Below are 19,153 nucleotides of genomic sequence, written 5' to 3' on the forward strand. Positions count from 1 at the left end.
GAAAAATAGACAGTAAAGAAAGGCATGCATATGACAGACAAGCTCACACATGTAAGGATGGCGACTCATTGACCTCTGATCTGCAGTGTGACCTTTTAAAGTGTGAAAACGGCTGAAAAGAAAGGCAGCTCTTTGGATCAATGAAATGTGCGCAGTGGGGATTATCCAAACCTGTTCTCACTTTTAAAAGCTTACCTTCTCCTGCAGGGCCTTGTATCTTCCTGCTTTTATCTCTCAGCTAATGGTCATCCAATTACCATGGTTAGAGGGATTTCCTGCACAGAATCGATGGGGCTGGGGGTGGTGTGTGGGCTGGGGGTGGTGTTTGCGCAGAATTTCCCAGATATTTTGTCCCTCTCTAAATGGAGGTATGATTTTAATCTAGTTTCTCACAGGAGTTCACATTGGTTCAGGGTGGGGTAAACGTGTAGACGTTTTGATTAGATTAGATTCCCTACTGTGTGGAAACAGGCCCTTCGGTTCAACCAGTCCACACCGACCCTCCGAAGAGTAACCCACCCAGACCCATTTCCCTCTGATAAATGCCCCTAACACTATGGGCAATTTAGCATGGCCAATTCACCCAACCTGCACATCTTTGGACTGTGGGGGGAACCCAGAGCGCCCGGAGGAAAACCATGCAGACACAGACAGAATGTGCAAACTCCACACAGACAGTCGCTCGAGGTTGGGATTGAACCTTTGACCCTGGTGCTGTGAGGCAGCAGTGCTAACCACTGAGTCACCGTGCTGCCCACATACATAGAGGCAGTCTCTGGGTTGTGTACGGATTCTGTTCTTGAGTCTGTTTACAAGTTGATTTGTACACAAGGCAAAACACAATGCAGAACAATATACAGGGGCTATACGGAAGGACAGGGAATGTCCATATTTAAGATCTTTAAAATTACACACTATATAGGGTTGCGTTGGTAAGTCAAATGTCCGGAAATCAGGGGTCCCCTGTGTAATAATAAAATCTGAATACTTTTAGTGGAGCATATTCTATGCTATGATATGCCTCTACCATTCAGTATTCTCTTACGAACCAACTAACACCCTCTTCTCACGGAATACAAGTTATTATTCCCTTTGAGATTCGGTGTTCTTGCGATTCACTCCAGATGAGCTCACAACAAAAAACTTTCAGAAGATACATTCAATCCTGGTCTCTCTGCTATAGGAAAGATGTTGGGGTTGGAGGGTTTGAGTTATAGGGTGGGGCTGAATAGGTTGGGGCTGTTTTCCCTGGAGTGTTGGAGGCTGAGGAGTGACCATACAGAGGTTTATAAAATCATGAGGGGCATGGATAGGATGAATAGTCAAGGTCTTTTTTCCAAGGTAGGAGAGTCCCTAATAGACAAACCTAGGTTTAAGGTGAGAGGAGAAAGATTTAAAAGGCAACTGAGGGACAATATTTTCATGCAGAAGGTAGTGTGTGTGGAATGAACTGCCAGAGGAGGTGGTTACAGTTATAACAATTAAAAGGCTTCTGGATGGGTATATGAATATGAAGGGTTTAGAGACATATGGGCCAAATGCTGGCAAATGGGACAGATTAATTTAGGATATCTGGTCGGCGCAGATGAATTGGTCTGTTTCTGTGCTGCACAACTCTATGACTGTGTTCTGAGGAAGGGTCACTGGACCCAAAATGTTAATTCTGATTTCTGTCCACAAATGCTGTCAGTCCTGCTGAGCTTTTCCAGCAATTTCTGCCTTTCTTGTCTGTGACTTTGTCTCTTGGCTCAATCAGTTGATGATGAAATATACAACTCAGCCATAAAAACCCTGGGTAAAAACTAAAATAGGCATTCTTCCGAGTTCGTGAATTCGGCACAACCTGCAGCTTCTGGTACAAGTGATGTCTCAGGCATATTCCTAATTTGCAGCCTCCAACATGCCCAATGTAGGGAGCTCTGTGAGAGCGTGACTTTCTTAATTGTTCACAACTTTATGGAGGTGATGCCCTACTGCTATTATTGCTGGACTGTTAAGCCAGAGACCCAGATCATGTTCTAGGCACCCGGGTTCGAATCCTGCCACGGCAGATGCTGGAATTTGAATTCAACAAAAATCTGGTATTAAGAGTCTAATGATGACCATGAATCCATTGTGAATTGTTGGCAAAACCGATCTGGTTCACTAATGTCCTTCAGGGAAGGAAACTGTCATCCTTACCTGATCTGGCCAACATGTGATTCCAGATCCATAGCAATGTGGGTTGTCCCTTAACTGCCCTCTGGGCAATTAAAGATGGGCAATAAATGCTGGCCTAGCCAGTGATGCCCTCATCCCATGAATGACTGAAGTATTGGGATGCACCTGAAACCTAATTTTCAGACTTGGTTATATAAGCAGATGGATGACCGATGTATACATTGATGCTTCCTTTGACCAGTATTTTAGTGGGGATGTTAGTAAAAGTACATAAAAGTAAATTGTTGCCTTTCAATTAACAGGTGAAATAATGTTCACAAAATGGTTCACTGCCACAGATAGCAATCAAGGTCAAAACGTTGTATGATCTCAAGAAGGAGTTGAATATAGCATTGGGGTTAAAAGGATAAATGGATATGGGGGGGGGACAGGCTGTTGAGTTGAATGCACTTTGGATGCTGCCTGAACTGCTGTGCTCTTCCAGCACCACTGATCCAGAATCTGGTTTCCAGCATCTGCAGTCATTGTTTTTACCTTGTTGAGTTGAATGATCACAGTTGGAAATGTGTTGCTGGTTAAAGCACAACAGGCCAGGCAGCATCCAAGGAATAGGAAATTTGACGTTTCGGGCATAAGCCTGAAGGGCTTATGCCCGAAACGTCGAATTTCCTATTCCTTGGATGCTGCCTGACCTGCTGTGCTTTAACCAGCAAAACATTTTCAACTATGATCTCCAGCATCTGCAGACCTCATTTTTTACCAGTTGAATGATCAGCCATGATTATAATTAATGTTGGAGCAGGATAGAGGGGCTGAATGGCCTAATCCTGCTCCTATCTTTCTGTTTCTTTCCATGTAAAAACTGCCAGAAGTAATTTTTGGACTTTAATTATTTTTCCAGAAATTCCCTTGTTCTCCATGTATGTAGAAAAAGTGCCAGCTCTCTTCACTATGGGATGAATAGTTTTTTTTAATTAGATGAGGATATCAACGGATATGGAGCTAAAGCAACTAAATGCAATTGAGATATGGATCAGCCACAATCTCTGTGAATGGCGGCACACATTAGATACATTGAAGGGTCAACTCCTCTTCCTCTACCCCTGACCTGACATGTTGCTCAGGATGATACCCAGAACTATTGTTGTTGCTCATGTTGAACACTGCAATGGGCCACAATATCTTCATTCACTCCTAGTGTTTCTTATGGTGTTATTGAATTGGCAGAGCAGTTTCATTGGGCCTACTTTGGGTCCTATTTCTTAGGATCTTACCCTATGAGACTGTTCTAACAGGCTTACACGATAAAGGCTGCTTTTGAGAAGAGAAAGCTAGGCTCAATTTGTGCTACACCGCGCATGCATTTTAAGCCTCTATTATGCAAGCAGCCAAACAGCAGCATTTCCTTAATCAAAAGGAGGATATTTTTGCACCAAACCCAGCTCTTCTAGACCATCTTTTACATTTTTAACCCCTCTCCATTTCCTGAGTTATGCACCATCTCCCCAAGCTCTTGACATGTGGACGGCACGGTGGCTCAGTGGTTAGCACTGCTGCCTCACAACACCAGGGACCCGGGTTTGATTCCAGCCTCCGGCGACTGTCTGTGTGGAGAATGCACGTTTTACCACTGTCTGCATGGGTTTCATCTGGGTGTTCCAATTTTCTCTCACAGTGCAAAGGTGTGCATGTTAGGTGAATCGGCTAAAATAGCCCAAAGTGTTCAGAGATGTGTAGGTGCATTAGTCAGGGGTAAATTTAGAGGAGTAGGGTAGGGGAATGGGTAAGTTATTGTTTGAAGGGTCAGTGTGGACTTGTTGGGCTGAATGGCCTGTTTCCGCACAGTAGGGATTCTATGATCTGTGATTCTATGTCCTTTAAACATTGGGGGAGCCCATTTAATTTGTCTGCTTCATTCGATTTCACTAGTAAATAAGACTGTGCTGGCCCAGTCAAACATCTTCGTTGAATTACCAGCTGCACGCTGCTGTGTGTTGAAGCGATGCACAGATGTATTTCTTGCTATTTAAATGCTACTGGGGTGATCATTCAGCCGTTAGCAATGAACAGGGGATTTGTGTGTGTGCGCTGACCTGAAGCTTGTTTTCTGGAAGTGTTTTTTTCCAAGAGGCCCAGTCTCAATGGGGTCTCGGTCTGAAGCGAGTTTTCCTCTGTGTTTGGAGTCCAGGTTTACAACCGTTCTTGCATTCACCGCTGCCCCTCACACCTGAGACTGGCCTCTCCAGCTGAGCACAACTACTTTGAACATGTGTGGGCCGTGCTGGTTATTCCCAGCCGTTCTCTTGTGGGAGAGCAGAAGGTGACACGAGAGGCAGGACTGCCCCAGCATTCAGAACAGTTCTAATAGCAGGCTTCCCTCGTGCTGTGGGTAGCATCTGAATCCAAAGCTGCCCTCTGGAAAAAAATGAGCAAAGACATAGCATTTGCAAATCTGGCAGCTTTGAATGCACTGCAAAGTGAAGAAAACGTATAGCTGAGAGAGGGAGATGGAGGAAAAAAGGAAGGAGGGAAAACAAGAAAGAAAGAAGAGAAAAATAAATCAGTGTTAACATTTCGGGTCTAGTGACTCTTCTTCTAGTCTGAAGAAAAGTCACTGGACCTGAAACCTTAACTTTGCTTTCTCTCCACAGATACTGCCAGACCTGCTGAGTTTTTCTAGCAACTTTTAAGAATGATGATTTATTGTCAGTTGTACTGTACAGTGAACAACACCGTAAAATACGATGATAAGCTTCAACCGTCGCCACAATCTGGCGCCATTCTAATACTTAAAGAATAGAAAGAATACAAAGATAAAGATGAGAGAAAGTCCATCTTCTCTTCACCACCTCCACCAAGAGTGTCATGCAGGACCCACACTCTCCCTGTAACCAGGAAGCTCCCCCCAGACTCCACTGCTGCATTCTGTTTTTGTTTCTGATTTCCAGCATCCACATTTCTTTTGATTTTTGTTTAAATAAGTCAATACTCGAAAGACTTTACCAGCTGTCCATGTGGCAGAAGCAGAAATGTTTGTTTTTGGTGTAAGGTGATGGCTTACGTGTATGGTTTGCAAGTGAAAATCTCCTAACTAAAGATTTAGAGATGTTGACAAGTTGAGTTCATCCTTTCCAGTTTCTGTTCAGTGATTCTCAATTTCAACCTTCTTCACGCCATCGCAGAACCGCACAAGTAATAAGAAAAGCGAAATAAATCAAGATGCAGGAGTTGATCACGACAGTTCCTTGGAGACAGTGGGGATCTTGGACTGAGAGCTGGCTGTGTTGACTTTTTGGTGCCTTGTGTCATGTGGAAAACTCATTTCTTAAATCCTACGAATCCTTTTGTTACGCGGCAAAGTTATATACGTAGGTCCTGTGTGTCTTTTAGACAGATTTCAACTATCAATCCTTGACAGTCAAAGGATTCTGTGATCCCTTGAGTATACATTAGAGAATGGATTTGAAACAGTCACACAGGTATTTGAGGATTTTATAAATTGTTTTTACACAGGCATTTTAGGGACCCTGGACTAAATGGAAGTTGTAGGTATTTTATCAATACACGCATTTGAATTTCAGCCTTATGAAAAGTTTTTAACAATTCTGCATTGACTTAGGGATTACCAAATAGAAGCTGAGAATGAGCTGGCTTGACACTCCAACGGCTGGCAAAGTGAAAGAAACAATGAACAGCTCAAATAGGCTACGAAATTCAACTAACCAATTTTACATTAAACTCATGTACTTCAACTATCGGACAGTCTGATAGCAGCGCAAAGTCGTCAGCATATTGCAAAAAAAGGGTTTCACACAGGACACTTGAGTTCAACAACTGGTGACTTGCTAGCTTGTTTGGAAAATAATGTGTTTTCTTTGGAGACTGGGGTGCGCAGTTCAGAGAGCAGGATTACGGCAGTTTGGTTTGGAGGTAAACCAGAAAGTAATTCCATTTATAGGGTTAATCTGATCAGGAGAGCCAGGATCGGACTGTCTGAGACAATAACCTGCTGATATCGGTGTTAAGGCTGTGTGACATAAGCATACATTTGATATTCAGGAGATGTTAGTGGGAGGTGATTAGCAAGCCCTTCAAGCCTGTCTGTTGTTCATGCCTGGAGTATCATGGAGATAAATCTCCTACCACTATAGACACATTGAAAAGCAGCTAACATTCTGCCTCCTCTACCTGGATCCTTCCGTATGTAGTCCTCAAGGTTCCAACTACATGGTTATTTTATTGGTTGAGAGATAAATGTTGGCAAGGATAAAAGGAGCTTAGTTGCTCTTCTTCAAATAATGCCACAGGATAATTGTAAATCCATTTCAGAGAGCAGGCCCTTAGTTTTGGATCACATCTACATACTCAAGTGTCAGCAGATTATGTGCTCAATTCTCAGAACTAGAGCTTGAACCTACAAATTTCTGACTTGGAGGCATGAACACTACCCAGAAGGCCAAGGGTAACATTGAGTGCCAAGGAGCTGTTCCCTGGCATTATTTCAGGAACAGCTAAGCTAGTCATTCAAAAACTTTCACTTGAAAGAGATTTATCTTTAGGTTAAATTAGATTTTAATGAAACTTTCCTGTTTTCCTGCTGTCATAATATGCGTGTTTTAATGAATATCATCAGACTGGTTGGTTTTCAGTGTGAGCTGGTCTGCTTCCATCAGAGGACAGGATTGCTCTAGCATGCTGCCGGAATCCAGCGAATATTTACTTTCAGACAAGCTGCATAGATTATGGCATCCATGCGTATATGTGAGGAGGTTCTTTTGAAATATATAATATTGCAGTACATCTCTATAAACAAAATGTATCACACGTCAGGCAGCACATGTTCAAACCAAAGTACATTTAAAAAGTGAGTAAAAATGGCAGCTGTTTCATTTGTGTCACTTCTGCAATGGAGTTAGGAACTTGAAAATATGTTCCAATCTCAACTTCCTTCACTGTCATCATCTAACCTCAAGAAATCACATTAAGGGCCACAAGACCATAAGAGATAGGAGCTGAATTAGGCCATTGGGCACACTGAGTCTATTTCACCATTCAATCATGGCTGATATGTTTCTTAACCCTGTTCTCCTGCCTTTTCCCCTGTAACCTTTGATCCCCATACCAATCAAGAACTTACCTATCTGTGTCTTAAATATGTTCAATGACTTGGCCTTCACAACCCTGTGGCATTGGGTTCCATAGATCAGCCACTCTCTGGCTGAAGAAATTCCTCCTTATCTCAGTTTGAAAGGGTCATCCCTTCACTCTGAGTTTGTGCCCTCAGGTCATAGTCTTTCCTACTAGTTGAAACATCGCCTCCATGTCCACTCTATCCAGGTCTCTTAGTATTCTGTAACTTTCAATCATATCTCCCCTCATTCTTCTCAACTTCATTGAGTACTGACCAAGAGTCCTCAACTGCTCCTCGTACGAAAACCCTACATCCCTGGAATCATACTTGTAAACCTCCTCTGGAGCCCCTCCAAAGTCAATGCATCATACCTTAGATATGGGGTCCACAACTGCTCACAATATTCCAAATGTGGTTTGACCAGAGCCATCTACAGCCTCAGCCTTACGCCCCTGCTCATGTATTCTAGCCATTTCAAAATGAATGCGAACATTGTAATTGCCTTCCTGACTGCCAACTGAACCTACATGCTAAGCTAAAGACAATCCTGATATAGGACTCCCAAGTCCACTTTGTGTATCAGATTTCTGAAGCCTTTTGTCATTTAGAAAACAGTCTACACGTCTATTCTTCCTACCAAAGTGCATAATCTCATACTTTGTTATGCTATAGTCTATCTGTCACTTCTTGTCAAGTCTCCTAGCCTGTCCAAGTCCTTCTGCAGCCTCCCTGCTTCCTCAACATTACCTGCCTTCCATCCATCTTTGTGTTATCCGGAAACTTAGCAACAGTGCCCTCAGTTCCTCCGTCCAGATTGTTAATGTATAACATGAATAGTTGTGGTCCCAAAAAGGACTCCTGTGGAACTCTACTGCTCACCAGTTGCCATCCTGAAAAAGACCCCTTCATCCCTTCTTTCTGCCTTCTGTCAATCAGCTAATCTTCTATCATTGCCAGTACCTTGCCCATTATCACCATGAGCTCTTATCTTATTTAGCAACCTCCTGTGAGGCAACTTGTCAGACGCTTTCAGGAAATCCAAATAGATCATGTTCACTGACTTACCTTTATGTAACGTGCTCCTTACCTCCTCAAGGAATTCTAATAGACTTGTCAGGCATGAACTCCCTTGACAAAGCCATGCTGACTCAGCCCTATTTTACCAAGCACTTCTGCAATTTCATCCAAAATGATAAACTCCAACGTCGTACCAACGACTGAGGTCAGGTTAACTGGCCTAAATTTCCTGTCTTCTGCCTCCATCCTTTTTACGAAAGAGGTATTGCTTTAGACAATTTCCAGTCCTCTGACACTCTTCCTGACACTAGTGATTCCTGAAAGATCACCACCAATGCTTTCATAATCTCTTTAGCTATCTCCTTCAGAGTTCCGGGGTGTAGTCCATCTGGTTCAGGGTATTTATCCATCTTCAGACCTCTCAGCTTCCCCAGCACCTCCTCCTTTATGTTAACTACTACACTCAGCCCTGCCTTCAACTCAGTTGAAGTTCTGATATGCTAATGGTGTCTTCCGGCCTGGAGGGTGATGCAGAGTAGCTATTGAGTTTCTCTGCCGTTTCTTCGTTCCCCAAGGGCGGCACAGTGGTTAGCACTGTTGCCTCACAGCATCAGGGTCCCAGGTTCGATTCCAGCCTCAGGCGACTATCTGTGTGGAGTTTGCACATTCTCCCTGTGTCTGCGTGGGTTTCCTCCGGGTACTCTGGTTTCCTCCCGCAGTCCAAAGATGTGCAGGTCAGATTAATTGGCCATTCTAAATTGCCCATAGTGTTAGTGGATTAGTCAGAGAGAAATGGGTTACTCCGGAGGGTTGGTGTGAACTGGTTGGGCCGAAGAGCCTGTTTCCACACTGTAGGTAATCTAATCTAATTACTACTGCTCCAGCCAAATTTTCCAGCAGCCAATCGGCAACAGTGCATTCTTACCTCGCTCTTACCTTTTATCTATCTAAAATAACTCCTGCAGTCATTTTTTATATTCTTAGCTAGTTTACTCTCATATTTTATCTTCTCCCTGTTATTGTGTTTTTGATTGTCCTCTGCTGATTTTTAAAATCCTCTGGCTTTCCACTAACCTTCACCACAGTGTAACCTTGTTCTTTAGCTTTTGTGCTGCCCTGACTTTCATGTCAGCCACGATTGTCTAATCCTCCTCTTTCTTTCTTCTTCCTTGGAATAAATTTCTGCTGTGCCTCCCAAATTATTTCCAGAAACTCCTGCCAATGCTGCTTCACTGACTTGTCTGCTAGGCTCCCCTTCCAATTAACTCTGCTCAGCTCCTCCTTCACATCATTGTAGTCACCTTTACTCAATTGTTATGCTGTTAAATCTGATTCCAATGTCTCCCTCTCAAGGGTGAATTCTATCATATTATGGTCATTGGTCCTTAGGGGTTCCATCACCTTAAGCACCCTGATCAAGTCTGCCTCAATCCAGAATTACCTGTCACCATACCCCCACCTTCATCTCCCTATCACACTCTCAGCTCTCTTCCCCCCAGCCCCACTCCTATTGCATTTATTTCTCTACCCCCTTGGCTCACAAGCCTCATTCCTAATGAAGGGCTTATGCCTGAAATGTCGATTCTTCTGCTCCTCAGATGCTGTTTGAACTGCTGTACTTTTCCAGCACGACACTCTCAACTCAGAATTACCAGTTCCCTAGTGTGCTCTACCACAGGCTGCTCCAAAAACTTCATCCCGTAGGTATTCCACAAATTCCTTTTCTTGAGATCCATAACCAACCTGACTTTGCAGTGCACCTGCATATTGATATTCCCCCATGATTATTGTAATAGTGCCTTTCTTACATGCCTTTTCTGTCTCCTGATTTATTTTCTTCCCCACATCCTGACTACTGCTAGGGGGTCTCTGCATAGCACTAACCAGGGTTTTTCTGTCAAATGTGATTGCCGAGATAAAATGTGATGTAGAAGCCCAATGATTGCCTGCAGTATGTAACAGAGTAAGTAGGTGAGCAACTACAACCTGTTGTCTGTCAAACTAACAATCTGTATAAATGGTATCATTCAGAGAGCAGAGTACCAGTGGTTGCTATATTTGACGGTTTCAAACTATTAAGTGCATTCAGTATTACCTGGGACATCTCTTTTCAGTAGGTCACACAGAACAGATCAATGTTTACTGATCAATTTTCGGAAGACCGACAGAGTCAATGAGAGGAGAAGGTTGTTACCTTCAAGGTGCACGTCAGTCAGGTACTTTGGAGCAGGAAAATGAGAGTACATCCTGAAAAGGTGGTGCTGTAACAGGAATTCCTGGCGATGTACACTTGGAGTCATAGAGATGTACAGTATGGAAACAGAACCCTCGGTCCAACCCATCCATGCTGACCAGAGATCCCAACCCAATCTAGTTCCGCCTGCCACCACCCGGCCCATATCCCTCCTTGTGATTCTTATCTTGAAGAGCAAACGGCCAGGATTTTTTATTGTGAGAGTTAATGGGCATTGCTGGATGATAAGGGAACCAAGATTCATATGGCTTGCCTTTTACTGTTCTGCTAGCCTCTTCATAATGAAGATTTTGACTCATCCCAATCCTGAAGTTAGAGGTTTGAAAGCAGGGGTGGGGAATAAAATCAGGGAATCTTACTTTGGCATGTTCCAATAATATCCACACTTTGGCTGAATTGGTGATGCCAACAGGATCTCTGAGATGGTGGATTGACTCCTGATGAGGCCAAACTCCAGCCATTGCCTGGAGGCGAACCCCTAAACACAGTCAAGTGGACCAGAAAGGGAAAACTGTAATTTCACCACTTCCCAAAGCTCATGCAACACACTGACAACTACAAGACAAATACAACACACACACACACACACACACACACACACACACACACACACACACACACACACACACACACACACAACATGTACACAACACACATATGCATAACACACCCCACCCCATCTCATGTTTTCAAGCTCCACAATGATGGATTGATATGTGTGGCCATTTTTGTTTTTTTTAATTCACTTGTGGGACAGGGATGTCCCTGGTAGGCCAGCAATTATTGGAATGAAATAGGGTATTCCAGAGGGAATGGTCCCTGCATATGGCTGACAAAGGAGTGGAAGGGAATAGGTGTCAGGTGGTGGCATACTACTGAAGGTGGTGGAAATGACAGCTAATGATCCCAAGGATGTGGATGCTGGTGGGATGGTAGGTGAAGGCAAGGGGGACCCTATCGCTGTTGTGGGAGGGAGGAGAGGGTGTGAGGGCTGAAGGGTGGGACTTGGGTCAGACCAGGTCAACAATAGTGCTGGGGAATCCTTAGTTGACAAAGAAGCTGCCATCTTGTCAAGATTGACATCATCAAAACAGTTGTGATGGAGACAGAGGAACTGGGAGAATGGAATAGAATCTTTACAAGAAGCGGGGTGTGAGAATGTATAGTCAAGCTAACAGTGGGATTCGGTGGATTGTTGTGGATAATGGTGACCAGCCTACCCCCAGAAATGGAAGCAGAGATGTCAAGGAAGGGAAGGGAGTCATCAGCGATGGACCATGTGAGGGTGAGCGCAGGGTAGACATTGAAGCAAAGTAGATAAACTTGCCCAATTCCCAACACTCGTCCTGTACATTACCTCAAATTTGTCAGATACTCCACACCAAAATGTTACTTCTGAAAAAAGGCCTTCCTCATTTACATTTAAATGAATCAAAACAAACAACTTCCTTCATCATTGCAGGGAATCTATTCCATAGATTGACCACTGTCTGATGAGTCGCAGTGTCGTTTTAGATTTACCCATATTCAAGCTGAAGTTGTGTTTTCCAGTTGGTGATTGCTGAACTCATTCTTGGCCTGTTCCAACACTGTTATCAACTAATATGAACTTTTCACCCTTTGATGTGCGTTAAGATACAAAAATAACAACCAGAGACGTAATCATGCTTGCCTCAAATCTGTTTGCATTGTGTTTGATATTTGCATCTCTATTGAAAAAAGATGGGATATTCACTGATCTGGAAAAGTGTTCATCTTTGTTCTGCTAATGCTGCTGCAGCAGATTTGTCCATCTGTCTTGTATCTAGCAGAAGTTCATACAAGCGTAGGGAAGATGGAATAATTCAAAACTAAATGCCATCAGTATAAGGTATTCAGTAATAAATCTGATGAAGAGTTTACCAGACACTGAGAGGATGGTTCAAATGTGGAATCAGCTGCCTAAGGAGTGGTGGAGGAGAATTGGGGCTGTCTTTAAAGACAGGTACACAAGGCAGAAAGGAGATGGTGAGAGAGTTAATCTGCTAAAATAACTGCATAAGCCAGTTGAACTGACTAGTTTGATTCTGGGAGTAAATTCTATATAAAGATTTGAAGACCTATTGCATTTACATTTTCTCACTCTTCAGAATTGACCTGGTGTCAAAGGGCAGTCTCCCAAGGTGCGACAGTGTGCACAGCAGTGGAGATATACCATAGGCACATTGAAGAAAATTATTTTAAAAAGTCATTATTTTTAAACATCTTGCTCTACCAGTTGTAAAAATATTGAGCACAGGAAAACAAATGCTTTTCTTGCAGATAGTCAGGCTTCACCCTATTTGGCAAAGACTCTTTGCTTGCCAGTCGATGGTGGAAGACAGTATTTCACAAGGATGGATGTAGCTGGCCATGGGCTGACTGACTGGAGTGTAGGCTAGGGGGCGTGATTTAATCTCCAGCAATAGATTTCATTATAGTTGGAAACCCTAAGTGTATGCATAAAGCTGTTGGGAAAAAGATACTTGTTAGATCTCAGCTGGAGTATTGTGTACAGTTATGGGCGCAACATCGTAGGAAAGATGTGAAAGTGTGGGGGAATGCCTTTCAGGAATGGTTCCAGGGAGGAGGAACTTAAACAATGAGGATACATTGAGGAAGGTGCGAATGTTCACCTTGGAGAGAAGAAGGCGAATGGAAGATCTGACAAGACAGTTTCAAAATCATGAACGGGGCTCTTGATAGAATACAAGGGGAGAACTATCTCCACTTGGAAAAGGAACAAGAACCAGAGCGCACAGATTTAAAGTGATTTGAAAATAGGCACAAATATAAACATTTAGCTTATGGAATGCCGTGCCTGGAACTGTGCTGGATGTAGGTTCAACTGAGGCATGATAGAGGGCAGTGAATGATTACTTAGATGCAAGTAATGTGCAAGGCTATGGAAAAGAAAAACAATAGATAGTAAGTAATATTCTTATTTAGAGAACTAGCGCAGGCACAGTGGGTCAAATGGACTCCTCCTGTGCTAGATCAATTTTGTGATTCTGAACACTTCTGATGTTAAACTGATGCTCAGTTCTAATGATTGCCTCTTTCTTTTGACTGCTGTTTTATTCTTGGCTTTATCCAGAACTTGACCGAAGAGTTCCGCCTCGACTACTGCCGCTTGTGGCATTCTCTGATAAGGACGGACATGAAAGGCATCGAGATGTACAGCCGGAGGCTGGGGGCTGGGGACCTATACCCACTCTTTGCCTGCATGCTCACCGCCAGATCCTGGGCCTCTATAACCAAAGGAATTGACCAGACGCCGGTGTCTGAGACTGAGGTGAGTAACACTTGGAAATCTAGCAGGCTTATCATTAGCATTTCACAATGCTTTGAGAAAAAAACTCTCAGCAGTCCAGAAGTCCTTGATTGATTTGTGGTGTGTTTGCTGCATTCGGAATAAGACGATGGGCTGCTGCTACAGTATATGGATCTGATGGGGTTCAGTTTTTAGGACATTTGCCTTTGTACCAGGATTCCAGTGAGGGCAAACAAAATCGAAGGCCCCACTCTGATGCAGTACTAATTGAGTGCTGCACTGTCAGAGGGACCAATTTTATGAAGAGCTGTTACAGCACATGTCCAATCTACATTTTTTGGGTAGGCATAAAAGATCCACTACTTTGAAGAAGAGTAGAAGAGCTCACCTCACCCTGGCAAACAGTAATCTCTCAATTGACACCAGTTAAGTAGGTTAACCTCTTGTTGTTACATTGTAGTGTGTGGGATTTTGCTGTTCGATAAAATGGTTGTCGCATTTCCTGCAGCACCTTCAAAAGTACTTGAGGTATTCTGGGGTTGTGAAAGGCGTTCCACAGACTGATATCCCTATGATAAATTAGGCAGAAAAGGTCTTTCAGAGATTTATAAAGGTGTTATTTGAACTTTGCAGTTTAGCGCAAAGCTGAAAATGTGTTGCTGGTTAAAGCTCAGCAGGTCAGGCAGCATCCAAGGAACAGGAAATTCGACGTTTCGGGCCAGAGCCCTTCATCAGGAATGTTTAGCGCAAACACTAGTTTCCCTTTTGGACCCTTTGCCTGTCCAGAAGCTGACATCCACTGGAGAAGAACTCAGCATTTTAACAAATAACAAAAACTGCCAACTTTGAGGAGCAATGTGATGATAACCAACATTAAAAGGAACTCAAAGGGAGAAAATATTGGTCGGGGGCGTGTAATAAATCAAAATATCATAGGAGGACGAAATAATGCATCTGAGCTCCTCTGGTGCCCACCTATTCTGAAAACCCTCAAGGATATAAGTGGACTTTGCATCCATTCTCTCCAAAGACACTGAGGCATGGATGTAACTATGAAAGAGAGGCAGACAGTTGAGAATTAAGACTCTCCCCCTAAATGACCCCATTACCTTGATCTATTGATGGCTAGTCTGGGCAGGTGCAGGAGCAGGTCCACAAGGAGCTCATCTGACCTACCCATCCCATATCTGCACCATGTGCCTCAAGATTAGGAGCATGGGGCTACAGTACGACTAAAAGACTAATGACAGTTATGTTTAAAGTGAAAAAAAAGGGGTTGCACCCTTCAGTATCTCAAGTGTAGCTGGCCCATGGATTGCAGAACACCATGTAATAGATATTTGTAACTGGGATCCCACGAACCGCAATATTTTACTGTCACGCAGAATTGCTGAAAACTTCACTTTCTTTTTAAAACAAAGAAAGCCACCGCCAAATTACCAAATCACCCCAAGCAAAACAGTTTTTATTTTCCCACTTGGGAAGAACCCAGCTCTTTTTTTTTATTTTAATAATGCATTACCAAATCATTCAATCAGTACATTGCAAACATTGCCCACCAAGGTCAACATAGCAATAACAAAAACAATCAAAAAGGGAGAAGGCAAGGGAGTGACTGAAGCAAAATAGTTTTAGTGAGGGAGTTAATGCACACCAGTCCCAGGGGTAGCCACCTAAGTCTGAAAGCTTCAAGGCTACTGGTGAATGCCTTGTGCTGCCATTCCAAAGAGACCAATGGACATATGTAGCTGTAGAAGAGAGGTAGGCAGTTGCAAATTATGACTGCTACTCTGACTGCTACCTGGCCCTCTTGATAGATCATAGAACAGTAAGTACAGCACAGGAATGGGCCCTTCGACCCACAATGTTGTGTCAAACATGACGCCAAATTAAACTAATTCCTTCTGCCTGCCCTTGGTCCATATCACTCCATCCCTTGCATATTCATGTGTTTATCTAAAAGTCCCTTCAAATACCCTTTCGTATCTGCCTCCACCACCACGCCCAGCAGCACATTCCAGACCCCTGCCACTTTGTATAAACAACTTGCCCCTCACATCTCCTTTGAACTTTCCCCCCTCACCTTAAATGTGTGCCCCCTGAGTTGATGAAGAGCCCAGCTCTTTTGTTTTTAAAAAGAAACCACCACTAAATCATCCATTTGACCACTTTAACAATGAACAAATTACAACAGAAGACCCAATTTTCAGTATCACTGAGCATAACCTCCTCACCATCAACTCTGGAGCTGTTCTAGTTGATTTTGGGCTCTCTTCTGGCACAGTGGTAGTGTCTCTCCCTCTGATACAAGAGGCCTGTATTCAAGTCCCACCTGCCCCAGAATTGTATTAACATTTCTGAGCAGTTTGATTGGACATCTTCTGGTGAACTCTTAAAGGAACCTGTGCTTCTAATACTGTCAAAAAGTGGTGTAAAAGTGCAAGTCTTCCTTTAATCTGATTGCATTCGCTTTTAGTGGTAATTCAATAATGAGGCCCAAAATAGTGTGACATGAAAACAACCTGTAATGGTGTTTACCTAGGAAACATGCAGACACCCACAGAGACACCTACATATACACTCATACAGAGGTACATACAGTCCTCACCAGCAAATGGAACTCCACTCAGGGACTGCAGTTCCTATGTGGCACTGTAGTTCTCTACACTAATGCTTTCGATTGTTGTCACAGAGATATCACGAATGCTGTGAGAACTAATTATCCTCCACTTCTGGCTGCTGGATATCTGCTATTGATTTGAGTGGTGTGGATGTAGAAGTGTAATTCAATATTAACAACAACCCATTGTCCAAACAATGCAATGCTGGTGCTTTCTTTCAGTTTTTTTTCACTGGACACTTTATCTAAAGAGGACCTGGATTGCACTGGTCATGCAGTAACAGAATTATGCAGATAAAGGTCATTTCGTCCATTGTATCTCCATTAACTTTTTGAAAATGGTATCCCTTTAGTCTCACCCCTTGTTCACAAACCCCTGCACATTTCCCTCGCCATCTGTTTATCCTTTTGGAAGTGATTACTGAACCAGCTTGCTTTGCCTCTTAGACAATGCACAATAATTAATTTTAATACTTGTGACACGTCTTTATTCTGTAGGGATTAATAGTTACTTGGTTACCTTAACTTCAGCCTAGCCATCAATCAGAAATAATTTCATGTTTGTTTTGCTCTCTATGCAAATAAAGAGTTACTTTATGAATATTCATTCACTTTTTAGTGATGAATTCTGTACAGACAGGACAGTCACCATCATACTCTTTGCTGACTTTTCAAAGAGTCCACAATCCAGTGAGCAGGTATAACTCTCATCCATTGTAGAGTGCTGGCCGATGTGAGGTGACTGTATGAAAATCCTGATTTACTGAAAGTGCTCCTTCTGGCCCCTAAAAGAGATTGTGTTCCCTTGGCTTAGAAACATCATGTTCCTTGGGCAGCACTTACAATCCACTTACCAATCAGTGAAAATCATCAGGAGAGGCAGGCGTCCCCATTGTTTAATAACCTCAAATCCGTAGCAAATGCAAAAGGTTTACTATTAATGATAACAAGGTCTTTGAGCTGATGATCTCAGGAAATTGATTACAGGGGGAAGAATACAAATTGCCAATATGTGACATTTTGAAAATGGAATTCCAGGTTTTATTTCAGGTATCACTTTCACTTGGAGGCATGTTGAATAATCTTTTTCTGTTTTCCTTCTTCAAAGCCAGTAAACATCATGATTTCCCCATCTGTCATTCTGAGACAAAATAAATGGTGAGCAAAAAGTAGTTAAAGCAAAAGGAAGTCAATATTGGTACCAACCATTTTGTCATTTCTGTTGAGTTAAGACCCATCATGGGAACATGGAAAATTTAATTGTAAAACCTGTTGCAGGCTTATCAGGAAAGTGTCGAGTGGAATTGGGGGATAGCATTGAACAAGATTTTGTTCAAGTGTAGGTTTGTAAGAGTAGACCTTTTAGCCTGGAGCTCTTGTGGCACAGTAGTCATGTTCTTATCTTTGGACAAGGAGGGCCGGTTTCCAGTCTCACCTCCTCCAGAGGTGTGCAATATCTCTGAACAAGTTGGTTAAAAATTATCTATAGCCTTTTAGTCCCTCAAGCCTGTACCTCCATACACTTATAACATGCCTGACCTGTATTTTAATTCCATCCACTCACATCCTTGCCAATCGCTTAATACTCTTATTGATAAACATGTGCCAATCTTCGACCTGGATAAGCAGTTTACATTGATGGTTTGTGATCATGGGTGTTCATAGAATATTAATAACTGCAATGATGGTAACAGAATTTGTCAGCAAATGGTTTAAAAGGCTGTGGTCTAGGCAATCCTCATTGCCCTTTATCTGGTTTTTAGTACAATGGGTTACCTGGTGCTTGATACAATGATCTGTGATGTTTTTCATAACATAATGTGGACATAATGTTGAGAAGGGCAATTTCCATCCAAAAGGACAAGTGTTTCATGTCCAAGGTCAGTGTCCAAGCACGGCAGTAAGTTCTGCTGAATAAATTCACTTGATTAATTGTCCTTTAACATATTGTATCTTTTGTAGTTCTCCAGCAATGAAAAGAGGAAAGGAGGAAGAGATTGCATTTATTTTGCACCTTTCACCACCCCAGTGACTTCCCAAAACAAGTTACAAACATTAAAGTGTTTTTGAATTACCCTTGTGTGTTGTCATGTAGGACCTGCGACAGCTAGTTTGCACACTCTAAAACCACACAGACAGACAATGAAACCAATGACCTAGACTTTCAGGGTGTTGCTTGAGGGGTTAATACTGACAAAGGCACTGGGGTTGTTTCCCCGAAACACCGTCACTGCATGTTTTATGTTCTCCCAAGTGGGCATCAGTTTCATGCCGCATCCAAAAGACAGAACCTTGGACAGCTCCATCACTGGCCTGTGGCACTATCCTGCAGCTCCATCTTTCCACTGGGGATGAGCAGTACTTGTGATGAGAGGAGAAAGCTTTACAGTTTGAAAGTGCAGCGTAGCGACCACTGTTCCCTCCAGGGTCGAGCGGCAGGTTATTCTGTCACCCTGGTTTCTCAAGCTTGTGTTTTCAGCCTTTCTTTAGAGTTTCTGATTCTCTCTGTTATGTAAACACTCCAGGTGAATTGTAATTTGATTTCTATGAGAATTTTGGATCACATGGCAACTTGTATTCTTCCACTGTAATCAATCTCCTGAGATCATCAGCTCAAAGACCTTGTTATCATTAATAGTAAACCTTTTGCATTTGCTATGGATTTGAGGTTATTAAACA

At 42.8% G+C, this 19,153-nt stretch overlaps 1 protein-coding gene across 1 annotated transcript in view; it reads left to right on the forward strand.

Annotated features, from left to right (window-relative positions):
* The window catches only part of adck1 (aarF domain containing kinase 1), a 581,459-nt gene that overhangs the window by 426,065 nt on the left and 136,241 nt on the right, over nucleotides 1-19,153 (forward strand). The window contains exon 9 of the mRNA XM_060828581.1: nucleotides 13,678-13,875. Coding sequence (XP_060684564.1) covers nucleotides 13,678-13,875 — 198 coding nt within the window. The remainder of the gene's footprint in view (nucleotides 1-13,677; nucleotides 13,876-19,153) is intronic.

This window comes from Hemiscyllium ocellatum, chromosome 8, assembly GCF_020745735.1.
Source record: "Hemiscyllium ocellatum isolate sHemOce1 chromosome 8, sHemOce1.pat.X.cur, whole genome shotgun sequence".
In the NCBI taxonomy this organism is placed as follows: Eukaryota; Metazoa; Chordata; class Chondrichthyes; order Orectolobiformes; family Hemiscylliidae; genus Hemiscyllium; species Hemiscyllium ocellatum.